The following is a 14,872-nucleotide window of genomic DNA, read 5'->3' on the forward strand; positions in this document are numbered from 1 at the left end:
ACACGTCTTATTTATCCATTCACTTATCCGTAAATGGACACTGGGGCGACTTCCGTTATCTTTGCTATGATAAAAAATGCTGCAGTAAACATAAGAGTGCATACATGCTTTTGAATTTTTTTTTTTTTTTTGTCTTTTTTGTTTTTGTCTTCTTTGAGTAAATACCCAGTAAAGCAATTGCTGGATCATATGGCTAATTCTATTTTTAAACTTTCTGAGGAATCTCCCACACTGTTTCCCACAGTGGCTGCACCTGCTTGCGTTCCCACCAACAGGGCACGAGGCTCCTTTTTCTCCACACCCTGGCCAAAAGCTTATCTTGTGGCTTTAAATGACAGTAAGCATGATTTGCATTTCAAAAAGTTCTATTTGGCTTTTCTCTGATTCTATTCTTCCCCCTCCCATATCATTAGATTCTTTGGTCAAGAACTATTTTGTCTTTTTTTTTTTAAGATTTTATTTATTTGTCAGAGAGAGAAGGAGGATGCACAAGCAGGCAGAGAAGCACGCAGAGGGAGAAGCAGGCTCCCTGCCGAGCAGAGAGCCCCATGCAGGGCTCCATCCCAAGACCTTGGGATCATGACCTGAGCCGAAGGCAGAGGCTTCCAGGACTGAGCCACCCAGGGATCCCTTGTCTTTACTTTTCAATGGAGGTTTGTAACTGGCTATAACATTGCATTTGTTTCAGGTGTACAGTGGAGGATTCAGTATTTGCACATATTTGAAATGAGCACCATGATACATCTAATTAACGCGTCACCTTACACAGTTACAACAGGAATTTTTTTTTTCCCCCTTAAAAATATGGAGCATTTCACACATTGGCCTGTCATCCATGCTCAGGGGCCATGCTAATGTCTACTGTTCCAATTTTAGTGCATGTGCTGCTAAGCCAGGCGCTGTCCTCACTTAATTTTTAAACTTCATTTTAAGCATAGCTCTTTCATGCATATTGATATCTATTACTTCATATGTTCTTTCCTATTTCTGCACTATTTTTAGTTCTCGCCACCTCTCTTGCCGATCGTGTCTCGCTGATCCTCCCTCATGACCATTCTATTTTTAGTGTGTTTTTATTGTGAGCTCAGATGTAGCCCGGGTTGTTCTGGGAATCCTATAATTTTTTACATCTGACATGTTGAGGTTTCCCATTTGCTTCTGCTGCAGCCCTGGGGATTTCATTTGTCCTTCAACCCATTTTTTGTGTTTATTATGCTAACTTCCCCTCCAGAGGAAAGCTGCCTCCCTGCACAGCCAATATGACTTTGGAGCCTGGGGTTTTGATTTTTCTCACCAGCAAACCTTTTTTTCTTCCCACCCAAGCCCCAACCAGTCTTCAGGTGTCCTCAATGCATCCCTGAGAAGTTCTGGCCCCCCTCTCAGGGACGGGGGCTTACCTGGATTCGGCGTAAAAACACGCATGATGTCACCTACCCGAGAAGTGTGTCATCTCCCAGGATAGCTGACCCCTCCATCAAACACTGAGCCAGCGTTGTCAAAGGCAACTTTTTCTGAAAAGGGAAAAAAGAAAAAAACAACGTTGTAATGAAAACTATTTCAACAGCCACCTGCCTACTCTAAAACATCAGAAAGTCAAATACCTGCCTAGATACTGTATTAGCTAAGACACAAAAGTACCTTAAAGTTTAAAACCTGAACATTTGGGGCATACAAGTACAGATTAGACTCAGAGAGGTAAAAATTCAGAAAATCAAAACCGAATTAAATGTGCCAATTTGGAAAATCAACCTAAGGTTTATGGGCTGCATTTTATTCATTCATTCATTCATTCATTCATTCATTTATTTATTTATTTGACAGAGAGAGAGGTGGGGGGACAGTGAGAGAGGGAATACAAGCAGGGGCAGATGGAGAGGGAGAAGCCCACTCCCTGCTTAGCAGGGAGCCTGATGCGGGGCTCCATCCCAGGACTCCAGGATCATGACCTGAGTGGAAGGCAGACGCTTAATAAACTGAGCCACCCTGGTGCCCGTACAAGCTGCAATTTAAAATAAAGGGGTGCCTGTGTGGCTCAGTTGGTAGAAGCATCTGACACTTCATCTCAGCTCAGGTATTGATCTCAGGGTCATGAGTTCAAGCCCTGTGTTGGGCTGCACACTGGATATGGAACTTACTTAAAGTGGGGGGCACTGAGTGGCTCAGTGGGTTAAGGCCTCTGCCTTCAGCTCAGGTCATGATCCCGGGTTCCTGGGATCAAGCCCCACATTGGGCTCTCTGCTCAGCGGGGAGCCTGCTTCCTCCTCTCTCTCTCTCTCTCTCTCTGCCTGCCTACTTGTGATCTCTGTCTGTCAAATAAATAAATAAAAATCTTTAAAAAAAATTAAAGTGGGATAGTGGCAAGGAGAAAAAAAAGATATGATTTCAGACTTAGGTTAACAAAGATTTGAACACTGCTTTAATTTCCAAAAGTCAGTCTCTTTGAAGAAGTGTCTTAACCCCATTTTATAAACAACGCAGGTTGGGGCGCCTCGGTGGTCAGTCAGTTGAGTGTCTGCCTTTGGCTCAGGTCATGATCCCAGGGTCCTGGGATCAAGTCCCACGTCAGGCTCCCTGCTCAGAAGAGAGCCTGCTTCTCCCTCTGCCTCTGCTGCTCTCCCTGTTTGTGCTCTCTCCCTCTCTCTCAAGTCAGTAAATCAAATCTTTAAAAAAAAATAAATGAGGCAGTTTATGGTCAAGAAAGGGAGAGAAGTGTTCACGTGCAGTTACAATGCAAAGAAAATAAGCATAAAATAAAGGCACGGTGTAAGGAAGATAGAAAATGGCTGACAAAAACATGAAAAGACACTAAACATCATGAGTCATGAAGAAAATCCAAACCAAAGCCACTGGGAGCGACCACAGTCACATCCATTAGGATGGCAAGTGGAGTAATAATAAAGATCAGAAAATAAGTATTGGTGGGGCACCTGGGTGGCCAGTCGGTTAAGCGTCTGCCTTCGGCTCAGGTCATGATCCTGGAGTCCCAGGATCGAGTCCCACACTGGGCTCCCTGCTCAGTGAGGAGTCTGCTTCTCCCACTGACCTCCCCCCATGCTCCCGGTCTCCCTCTTTCATTCTCTCAATAAATAAATAAAATCTTTAAAAAAAAAGAAAGAAAGAAAGAAAAGAAGTATTGGTGAGCTGGGAAGCATGGTGAGCCCATGCAGAAATGGGAAGCTTCGTGCCGTGCTGGTGGAAACATAAAATGGGGCGGCTCTGTGCTGAAGCTTGGCAGTATTTTAATAAATTAAACCAAATTACCATAAGGCCCAGTAAGACTACTCAATGCCATCCAAAATAACTGAAAAGAGATCATCAAAGAAAAACATGTGCATGCTTGAGAATGTCAGCACTACTCAAAACTGCCTAAGGGTGCAAAGGGCTCCAGTGTCCATCGACTGATGAATGGATCAATTACGAGGGATATATGCATATGGCGGAGTATTATTTGGTCATAAAAGGAATGAAGGGTTGATACACAGTGGGACATGGATGAACCCTGAGAGCATGATGCTGAGCAAAATAAGCCAGACATAGGGCACCGGTCATATGATTCCACTTATAGGAAATAGCCAAATAGGCAAATCCACAGTATGCAGCATGGCCCACTCCCTCTGTGCTAAGCACCAACAACCCTCTCCTCACTGAGCCAAAACCACAGTGCTACAGTGGAACCACAGCGGAAAGCACTTGGACTACATGCAGCCCAGAGCCTCCTGTGTTCCCACGCAATGATCTTCCCGCTATTCTCATGGAACTTACATTCTACGTGCAGGGAAACAAATGATAAACATGCAAATGTTAATGGGGTCGTTTCAAATATGGGCAGCAGAAATCAGGACGATGGGGAGTGGGCTGCAGTGGTAGCTTGGAGTCCCAGTGAGGGAAGACCTCTCAGAGGGGGTGGCATTTAAGATGCAGCCCTAGTGGGAGGGAGTCAGCCATATCTCAAAAAGATTCGAGGAAGAACAGTCCAGGGAGTGGGTACTGCAAGTGCAAAGGCCCTGAGGTAGAACTAATATGGCCAGCTTGAGGTGCCCAAGAGAGCCAATGCAGCTGGAGCACAGCGAGCGACAGGGAGAGGGCAGAGCATAATGCAGAGGCCAGATGGGGGAAGACCTGCCTTGTTCGCCAGAGGCAGGCACTGGGGTCTCATTCTCAGGGCATCTGGTGACCACTGGAGGGCTTAAGAGCACATTCAGATGAAAATAACTCAGTCCCGAGACAGACATGACTGAATGGTCTGTCAGCGTGATCAAGTGGGAATCTGCTTTGAATCCCTCTGGGAGATTTGCAGGCTCTGAGGTACCTCCAGGGAAGACAGGGGCAGGTAGGGCAGCCCCCAAGAGTGATCTGGAAATTCATGTGGTGCTTGAGGTAAATTCAGGTAGACAGAGCCCATGACGCATGTGTGGACAAGGTCCTTCAGTGGGTCTGAATTACATCCCCTCCCTGTGCTTAGACGTGTCCCCTCCAGTGAAGTCAGACACCTTTCACTCTAAGGATAAACTCATCACTCGTCACTTCAAATAAAATGGGACATTGTTCTTGGTAAAAACGAGACAGTGCAACTCAGTATTAATGCATCCAAATCGAAACATCACTTTCTAGTTGTGCTACAAAGGTATCACGTACACGCTTCTGGAGTCTTAATTAAAGGTGCAGTAAACATTATGAGAGGGGGTACTCCCACATTGCCTTTTAAAAAACCTTATTAACAGTGCATTTTAAAAACGTGTCTAAAGTGGTTAAAAACAAACAGAGTTAGGCAGGTATAAATACGTATGCTCGTGAGTTCTTGGTGTTAGTTCTTCATCTGGAGTGTTCCTGTCCTCTTGGGAACTCTGGCAATGTATGGAGATATTTTCACTTATCACAGCATGGGAAACACCACTGGCATCTGATGGAGAGAGGCCAGGGACGCTGGTAAACATTCTACTACACACAAGACAGTTTCCCCAAATTGAGGATTGCCCTGCCCAAAATATCAAGAGTGCTGAGGTTGAGAAACCTGGTTTAAGGAGAAACAGTCATCCATACATAAATTCCTCAAATATCTCAGTAACAAGGCCAGAGAAGATGCTGTGCCTCGAATGGCGGGGAGGGTCAGCTCACACAAAAAGATCATTTTGGTTTGTGTCCAGCATCCTGAGTCCCATGACTCCTGCTTTTGAGTCAGGACCTCAGCTATGCAGAATCCTTCTTTAAAATTTGACAAGGAAACAGTAAGAAACACCATGCCTAGAACAGACTAAAGGGGACCTTTGGGAGAAATGTAGCTACCGGTTGATGACTCGAGTTTTTCTAAATACAGACAAAGATCAGCTCATCAGGCATGTCGGTGGGTCAAGCAGGAAACTGCGCCGTGGGTGGCTAAAGGCATGAGGGTCAAGACCAAGAGGACAAAAACAGCCGCTGAGGACTACGAGGCCAGCCAGGGTTGGAGAAGGATGGTGGGGACAGCCAAGGGTCTGTTCTGCACCACCCCCACTGGAAAAAGCAGCTTGAAGTGCAGGGCTCTATTATTTTCCACTCATCATTATTATCTTCCACTCTTGTCCTCACTTAACACTCTCAATAATGACTCTGAGAGGCTTTCAGGTGGCAAAGAGGGTAGCATTTAGTGACACAGTATCATAAAGTGAGAGGTATTCCTGTTCTGATAGTCTTTTAACTCGGAGAATAACCTTTCTCCCTCTTGTCCTTTGTCCTGTCTAGCTAGCTAGCCACTTGCTGGAGGAGGTCACTGAGAGCATGGGAGGGGTGACTGACTGGTGAGCTGGACCCAGGCAAGCAGAGGTTCCTCGCCCCCTCCTCCCCTGTCTTGGCCAAGCTAGAAGCTGCCCTGAGGACACAGCCCCGGGAAAGTGAGGTGCTGCTGAGACCATCTGGATATACACGTGACTGAATCCAGGTAAAGTCTCTTTATAAACTTTTAAGATTTGGCAGGCGGGTGTGGGGATCTACTAGCCTTGTGACCACCCAAGACAAACCTCATATATAATGTTTCTTTTTTTTTTTTTAAGATTTTATTTATTTATTTGACAGAGAGAGATCACAAGTAGACAGAGAGGCAGGCAGAGAGAGAGAGAGAGAGAGAGAGAGAGAGAGGGAAGCAGGCTCCCTGCCGAGCAGAGAGCCCGATGCGGGACTCGATCCCAGGACCCTGAGATCATGACCTGAGCCGAAGGCAGCGGCTTAACCCACTGAGCCACCCAGGTGCCCCTCTTTTTTTTTTTTTAAAGATTTTATTTATTTGTTTGAGAGAGTGAGAGAGAGCAGCAGAGGGGAGAGGGTCAGAGGGAGAAGCAGACTCCCCATGGAGCTGGGAGCCCAATGCGGGACTCAATCCCAGGACTCTGGCATCATGACCCGAGCCAAAGGCAGTTGCTCAACCAACTGAGCCACCCAGGCACCCCTAAGCTCCCCTGCTTCTTAAACCTGCCACCTACCAAACCTGGAGTGGTCTGTCTCTTCCTTTGGTCTCTCCTTGCCCTCTGTGCACAAAAGCCAGTTTCTGAGCTAACACTCTTAACAGTTTAATTTTTGACCAGGAAACACATGCGTATGGCACAAAACTCAAAAGTCACTAGAATGTTTACAGCAGCAAATGTTCCTTCCATCCTTGACTCTTGGACACCTAGTGCCCCTCACTGGAGAGACCATGACAGTGACCAGTCTTTTCTATATCCTTCCATAAGCACGCCAAGTGGATCCAATTATACGTACATATGTGTCTGTTTTTAGCAGATACCGCACCCCCCCTCCTTTGCAAATGTTAGCATATCATACCCACCGCCCTGCACCTTGTTTTTCTTCTTGTATACAGATACCTCTTGGGTCATTTCCCATCATGACACACAGAGCTGTTCCATTCTTTTTCTTTTTCTTTTTTTTTTTTTGTAATGGCTGCATAGATCACAGAATGAAGATGCGAAAATTTATTTGAACAAGTCCTCCACTTATGATGTAACTGTCCCAACTGTCCCAGGGCTGGGCTTGTGGCACAGGTGGCTCTCAGGAGAACGACTCCTCTGTAGGAGGGAGGTTGAGGGTGAATTTGTGTGCTGGTATTCCAAGGGCAGGAGTGAAGGGGGTTAACTGGGCAAAAACCTTGGTAGAAATAAATGATTTGTTTTTATGTGTACAGATGCTTTTGAAATCGAGGAGTGAGAAGGAAGCCACCAAGGAAAAAGAGGAAGGAAGAAATTAATCAAGGCAGTACCTTCATGTCAGAAAGGGGAGAGTGACAGTCTATAATCAGAGATGGCAGAAGAGAAGTAAATGAACTGTAATCCATGAAAGACTACAAATTAGTTCTATTTCTAAAGAAATTCTCTGAGACGAAGGAAAAATTGAGGGTTCAGTAGATGGCAAGCACATTACTGAACCTCATGACTGCCTATAACTGAGGTATTATCTGCTTTCTCCCCCCACCTTCATGGATAAGGACACCGAGTCTCTTTATGTAAAGGATATCAGGAAGGATTAAACTACCCAATGATCTGCAAAAGCAGCTGAAATTGGTCTCCTTCTATGAACAAGGATCTAGGCTGAGAGCCGCCCAATGCTCAGGGCGATACAAGAGGTTACTTAGCAAGCTTTGTCCCGGCCAGCAATTTTTCAGGTCAAAGAGAAGGTATTAAAATAATCTTTCTCCTGATTCTAGAGCTCTGATAGAACCTGAAGAATTAAGGTTAGGGAAGACAGAATGTTCCAGAGTTTAGAAGTCATCAATCTGACTTTTCTGAGATGACTGTTCTCTCTAAGATTATCTTGGGCGCAAGCAGTTTGTAGGATGACTCAGAGACAAAAAGTCCAATCCTAATATTTACTCTGTTTCCCCAACACATACACACACACACACACACACACACACACACACACACACACACACCCTGTACCCTTTCATTCTGAAAACTCCTATCCACTTTCCTCAAATTCCAAGCCCAGGCAAGTAGCTCTCCTGGGATTCACTTCCCAAAGGCACAGCCCAGGTGTGCTGCTCAGGGTCAGGAGTTCCTAATGGTCATTTCAGCCAAACAATGGGGCCATGATAATGAATAACCAGATTCTACTTCTTTAATGTTTACTTACGTTAAGCATTGTGCTAAGCATGCTAGGCTGAACCCTCAAACAACCTTACTGGGTAGAAATTCATTACTGTTATTACCGTTTCCCAAATGAGGAAACCAGGGCCTCCAGAGCTAACAGACTTGCCCAAGGTCAGGTATAATCAGGAAGCAGGGGAGCCAGGCTTCAATCTTAGGCAGTCAAGCTTCCAGAGCTTAAATGCAGAATCATCATGCTAAATTGCTTCTGTAGAGAACAGGAAAGATTCAAAGTGGCATGCTGACACATTCGGCAGGTTCTGTGCCTAAAATACCCATGGGCCATCCATTCATGACACAAATGTATTTTTAGCCCTGCCTACCCTGTGGCAGGCCCTGTTCTAGGCATTAAAAATACAGCCGTGATGGAGAGACAAGATCTCTGCTCCGTGGAACTCATCGGTGATGGGGAATGATCATAAGGATTTTAGATAATAATACGCACTCTGAAGAAAATAAAATGGGGTGATGTGATTGGGGGAGGAAAGGGACAAACATCAGGTGGGAAGGGGAGCCATCCTGAGAATCAGAAAAGAAAGAAGCTGTGGGCATGTCTATGTTCGGCGGTAGGTCATTGACGTGGGGACGATGATGACGCGGGTGGGAGCAAGAGCCGAACTCAGAGATGCAGGCAAAGGTTCATCATGAGGGTCCAAGGGCCATGGTAAGGAGCTGAAATTTGATTCTACAATAGGAATCCTTTGGTGGGATTTCAGCAGGATGGTGCCCCATCTGATCTCCATGTAGAGAATGGATTATGAAGGGGACAGGGTTGAGGAGGAGCAGAGGACCTGCCAGAGTTGGCAGTGCTCGGGCCAGAGAGGATGTGTGCATGGACGAGGGTGGCAAATACTGGAAGCAATGGGAATTGTCTGGAGAACGAGCAGGTGGGACCTTCTGAAAATCTGGGTGTGGAGAGACAAAAACACAAGGTGACGTCTGGGAGTCAGAAGTGAGTAGGAGGTAGATTTCCTGTACTACTGACTGCTCGGCCTTCTTTGCTAGATCCAGTCCCTCTCGTGGCCTACAATGCTGCAGGTTCTGGGGATCCTGATGCAAGGGCCACTTGTCTCCTTAGATGATCTCATCAAATCCTACGGAGTCAAGAGTCGCTCAAGCTGGAGACCTTGAACCCTTTCCATTCCTGACACCTGGGCATCGACTCAAGTCCCACATGGTCTACACTGTGGATCTAGCTCATCTGCCGGTTTCTCTCCATCTTCCCTGACCCCAATGCTTCTTGCCTAGGTGGCTCCCATATTTGTCTGGCCCTTACCTACACCACAGCCTCTGCCCCCACATATCCCTTTATCACAGAATTGCTAATAAATCAGACCATGCCCCTCTTGACTGAAACACTGACTCCCGGTGCTCTGAAGTCCTAGTCCTTACCTAAAGTCCTTATCTATCTAATACCTTACCTTTTATCTATCTACCTCATACCTTACCTAAAGTATTAATCCTTCCCATGGCCTCCAAGGTGTGATGGGGTCCCCACCGTCCCATCTCTAGCCCCTCTCCTTATCGCTGTCCATACTCTAGTCACTGATCACCTTCATGTCTCTCAAAGATGCCCTGGACTCCTTCCCATCTCAGAAAATTCTGCACCTGTTGCCCCCTGTCCTAGAAGCAGCTGTACCCCTTTGGCTGCCATTACCTCTGCTGCCCTCAAAGGCCACTTCCTCATAGACACCTTCGCTATTTAATTACTAGCAAGCTCTTCTTCTTCACCCTGAAACAGCTGAGGAACAGAGGAAGAAGCAGACTCCATGCTGACATGGGACTCGATTCCTGGACTCCAGGATCATGACCTGAGCAGAAGGCAGATGCTTAACAACTGAGCCACCCAGGCTCCCCCTACCAGCACACTCTTAAAGTCCCTTCCCATTCTGAGATGCTAGGACTCCATGTGCTTGCTTCAGCTGGCCTCATTCCCTTGGAGAACAACCATCTTGACCCCCCCCCCCACTTTTTTACTTTAGTAGAGATGACACACAATGTCACGCTAGTTTCAGGGGTACAACACAGTAATTGAGCAACTGTATACACACGCACACTACGCTCCCCAGAAGTGTAGTTACCATCTGTCAACATACAGCACCATTAAATACACTGACTATATTCCTGATGCTGTGCCTTTCATTCCTGTCCCACTCCCTTGCCATCCATGTCATCCATCCCCCACCACCCTCCTGCTGGCCCCCATCAGTTTCTTCTCTGTATTTACCTCTCGACCCTCTCTTCACACCCAACCTCCCCATTTAGTGTTCATTCATTACTTCCCTCATTCCCACTTTCCCCCTTCATTTTTTTTTGCAAGTTTCTCACTTTCAATCTCTGATTCTTTTCACCTGTTCCTTAGATCTTGACACATCTCCCTACCTAATAATCTCAAAGAACTGAGTACATATGTCGGTACCCGAGGCAATTAATAAGTGTCATGTCTCCTATTAAATCCCTTGATGTGGGGCGCCTGGGTGGCTCAGTGGGTTAAGCCGCTACCTTCGGCTCAGGTCATGATCCCAGGTCCTGGGTTCGAGCCCCACATCGGGCTTTCTGCTCAGCAGGGAGCCTGCTTCCTCCTCTCTGTCTGCCTCTCTGTTTACTTGTGATTTCTCTCTGTCAAATAAATAAATAAAATCTTTAAAAAAAAAAAAAAAATCCCTTGATGTGTTACTTTAGAAAAAAACCTGGAAGAATGTATTTGAGTTGTGGCTTTGGACATTTTTCTCCTGCCAGTCTGTGGCTGTTCAATATTTTAAACAGCTGAGTTTCTTTTCAGCTGGATCCTATATTCAGTCCTGAGGACACTAAAAGACTGGTCAGCTCAAGAAATCATTGACCCAATCAAACACGTGTCGTCTGTGCAGGGTGCGGGGTAGGGTGGGGGAATCACCGACCTATACCTATGTGAGCACCCTTCCAGCACAGACTTCCTCCAGGTCAACCCTATGGGTGTCCAGCTCACATGGTGATCCCTGGATTAATGTGGCTACAATACTCAGGGCCCAACTACAGCCACTGCGTGCCTCCCTGCCAACAGACGCCCGTTCACATGCGTCCCAGAAGGTGCCTCATGCCCAGCCAAAGCAAATCCATTTCTCTCTGACACATATCCACTTCCTCAGCCTCCCTGGCAGGCAGACATAAAAGAAATTCTGGGAAAGACTTTTTTTCTCCCTGATGAAAACAAACAAACAAAAAAACCCATGCAGAGATAGTTCATCCTCTTACCACCCACCCTCAAGCTCTCTGCCTTTGATGTGGTTACATGAAAACGTGATGTCCGGAGCTGCAGCAGCCACGTTGCCACCAGAAGGAGCCAGAATATTACAGAACTGCTGGCCCAAAGCCGATGTATACACCTCAGGATCCGCGACTTCAGACACCTCATGAAGTGATACAATAAGGGCCTTTTTGCCGAAGTCACAATTAATTAGTGTTAGCTATATCTTCTATTTGTTGTGTTCTGAGGTTTTGACATCTGGTGTCTTGGTGACCCTGGAGGGACCACCTCTGTGAGGGTCAGCTAATGCTTAGAGACAGTCAACAATTCACCCATGAGCATGCCTGTCAAATGAAAACCAACCAATCCACAGCCTACACCTCAGCTACCTCTTTAATGGGGCTCTCATTCTCCAGGCCACCATCCACCTGCCCTAACCCCCTTAGGGCCAGATGCCAGACAACTAGGGACAAGAGCCTGCTAAAGCTATTCAAACAAGCCAATCCTAAGCCTGTTTATCCTGCCTTGTCCACTCCTCCCAGGTGGAAGCACAATCATGTCTCTTGCCCACATTTTCCTTCTTCTGTCCTCCGTGACTCTGGGGTACCCCTTATGGGGGTGCACCCCCACTGCCATCAAACTTACGTTTTCAATGCCATTGATCCCCTGACCTATTGGCCTCACCAGAGCTTAAATTTTCTATTACTATCCTATCTTTTAGAACATGTAAGGAGCCAAATGCCTCCTAACTGATACAGTTTGCAAGACCCTCAATTCAATTCAAACCCAACACATCTAGGCAATTTCACCTTATCCCAGAAAAAATAATTCTAGTACTAATCAACCTACTAACACAAAAGGCCAGTTTCAACCCTCTTCAAGAACATTCAGTTGCTCCTCCTGATTCTAAACTATTCTGTATTATAGACCAGTTATTTTAAAAACAGTACTTCTTAGAACAAATGAAAGGAAGTGGGTCATGGCCAGGCCTGGCGGCAGGCCCCCACCCAAAACATCTATCTCCTGGAGTTCTACCTTAGATGTTTGTTTAGTGAATGGGTCTCATGTCCAAAGCAATTTTGCAGACTCTCCTTTTAGACCATTCAGGTTACCCCTGCTGAAATTCCTGATACATGCAGAATTACCTCCATAGACATTTTCCAAACCCATGAATGTTTCAATTCTACCATATGTAAGAGATTCCTGCTGGGAATATTAAGAAAGAAAACACCGTTCATCTGTCAAAGGGAATCTCAGCTCCTTCAACAGACTAATGGATAAAGAAGATGTGGTTCATATATACAATGGAATATTACGCAGCCATCAGAAATGATGAATGCCCACCATTTGCTTCGACATGGTTGGAAATGGAGGGGATTATGCTGAGTGAAATAAGGCAAGCAGAGAAAGACAATTATCATAGGGTTTCACTAATATGTGGAGCATAAGGAATAGCATGGAGGGCATTAGCAGAAAGAAGGGAAAAATAAAGGGGGGGGAAGAGTCAGAGGGGGAGACAAACCACGAGAGACTGTGGAGTCCAGGAAACAAACTGAGGGTTTCAGAGGAGAGGGGAGTGGGAAGAGGGGTTGGCCCAGTGATGGGTATTGAGGGGGGCACAGATTGCATGGAGCACTGGATGTTCTATGCAAACAATGAATCATAGAACACTACATCAAAAACTAATGTTGTACTGTATGGTGACTAACATAATTAAAAAAAAAGTTAAAATGGATACTCATTAAAAAAAAAAACCCAAAAAACAAAAATGACACCAGGGCCAGGAAGAAGACAGAATGATGGATAAGGCAGGCAGAGCTGGGTCTTACACTGCAGCATGGGACTGGGGTGAAGCATCAGGACACATCACATGACCATCCCTAGAAAGGAGACCACTGAAGCTGGGGGGTGGGAGGCGCACTCAGAGAGACCACTGGGAGGCAGAAGTCAACAATAACTCCTGGTCAGAGACAATCAGACACCAGACATCTCGACTCTAAACTCAGGGATGATTAAAACATCTCAGATTGCAGATCCCTTGTCATAAAGCCAAGAGGAACATCTAAGAACACATTTAACATCTAAGAACACATTTTAAGCTTGGTGGAGTTAGGGGCGGGCAGGAGGTCAGGAGGGAAAGTGAGCCAGCGGTGATGACTCTTTCCGGCAGAGAATCACAATACACAACGCCCGTGGTACGAATGTAGGTTACACACACAGACACTAGGATACCTTCCCTTGGCAGGCTCTCTGTAACTGTTTCATTATAGGGAAAATCCTTCACAGGTCCCCTGTCACCTCCAAAACCACAGTGTAATTTTTCCCATGAGATCTTATGGGACCATGGAGGCACACAGAATCTATGACAAGATCCAGGTTTAAGCTTCCCTAACAGTGGACTCCCAAGCACGGCCTTGTTGCCCCAGTGCAGGGAATACAAAGAGAGAGGGACCGTGTCCTGCCTGCTCATGGTGGGGGATGCTTCAGGCAGGTTAAAGGGTGAGAAGAGATGGGAAGGGGCTGCCGCACCACAGAAACACCTACCAACTCGCAGACACAGAAATGGCTGGAGGAACGACACGGCCACACCAAACAAGGCCCCGAGAGTGGGTCCCCTGTCCTGCAGGGGTGAGGCTACTGGCGGGACGGGGGTAGGAAGGCACTTACAGAACGCTTGTCGGCCTCGGCCCCTTGCTGACCCTGGAGACATGCAGTGAGCTTCTTGTGCGTGCTGTGGGAAACTTGCTTCACGAGCTCCAGGCGCTTCTCCACCTGCAGAGAGAGCAGTGGTGATGGTAGGTGGGGGGGGAGGGCATGTCACCACGCGAGGCTAAGGTCAGAAGTGGGGCCATCGATCTGAACGATCGTGGGAGGGGAGTCCAGCCCGTGTTCTGCAGAGACAAGCATTGCTGGGGAGACAACACCCAATGCTGGAGAACCGGAGGGAGCCAGGCAATTGCAGACTTAGGGGCTCTCAGTGAGCCCTGCAATCAAATGACTGTCATGTCCCCCGAAAACTCTTATGTAAACGAGTATTTAAAGACTGTAGAGGAGAAAAGTTTGTGTCTACAGAGACTGCACCAAGAGCAGTCTGAGCAGTTGAAACGGCTGTGGGGATGGCTCAAGTCGTAATGGGAAGACATATTCGGTGTCTGTATTTGAGGGGCCGGTGATACCTTACCTGAAGAAGGTCTTCGCTCAGAACTTCAGTCTTTTCTGCCCTAAAGAGAAAATTGAGAACCATATCAGTAAAAAATAAAAATTAAAAAAAAATTAGGAACATAGTCTCTTTCTTATCCCCCACTCTCTCTGTTCATGGCAAGACGAGAGAAACAGACATGCACAAACAGAGATTTCTCTTAAGAGAAAATATGAACAATCCCGGGATTGACTGGGAACCAACCATAAATCCTCCGGCAGACAACAAACAAGAGCCCCTGCATACTCTTCTGGTATAGACTGGATGAAAGACAGCAAACACGTTTCTTTCTTTCCAAACATTCTTTTTTTCAATAATAGAATTAGGCATGTTCCC

General features: G+C 46.4%; 1 protein-coding gene and 1 non-coding gene across 6 annotated transcripts in view; both read right to left on the reverse strand.

Moving 5' to 3' along the window:
* The window catches only part of ARHGAP44 (Rho GTPase activating protein 44), a 176,198-nt gene that overhangs the window by 63,855 nt on the left and 97,471 nt on the right, over positions 1–14,872 (reverse strand). For all 5 annotated transcript variants that reach the window (XM_047706570.1, XM_047706568.1, XM_047706567.1 and 2 more), the window contains exons 2-4: positions 14,519–14,558; positions 14,005–14,109; positions 1,435–1,511 (exon numbers count right to left, since the gene is read on the reverse strand). In XM_047706570.1, coding sequence (XP_047562526.1) covers positions 1,435–1,511; positions 14,005–14,109; positions 14,519–14,558 — 222 coding nt within the window. The remainder of the gene's footprint in view (positions 1–1,434; positions 1,512–14,004; positions 14,110–14,518; positions 14,559–14,872) is intronic.
* On the reverse strand, positions 799–900 carry LOC125088226 (U6 spliceosomal RNA). The gene has a single exon (XR_007123628.1). It is a non-coding gene; the product is annotated as a U6 spliceosomal RNA (small nuclear RNA).

This window comes from Lutra lutra, chromosome 16 (genome assembly GCF_902655055.1).
Source record: "Lutra lutra chromosome 16, mLutLut1.2, whole genome shotgun sequence".
In the NCBI taxonomy this organism is placed as follows: domain Eukaryota; kingdom Metazoa; phylum Chordata; class Mammalia; order Carnivora; family Mustelidae; genus Lutra; species Lutra lutra.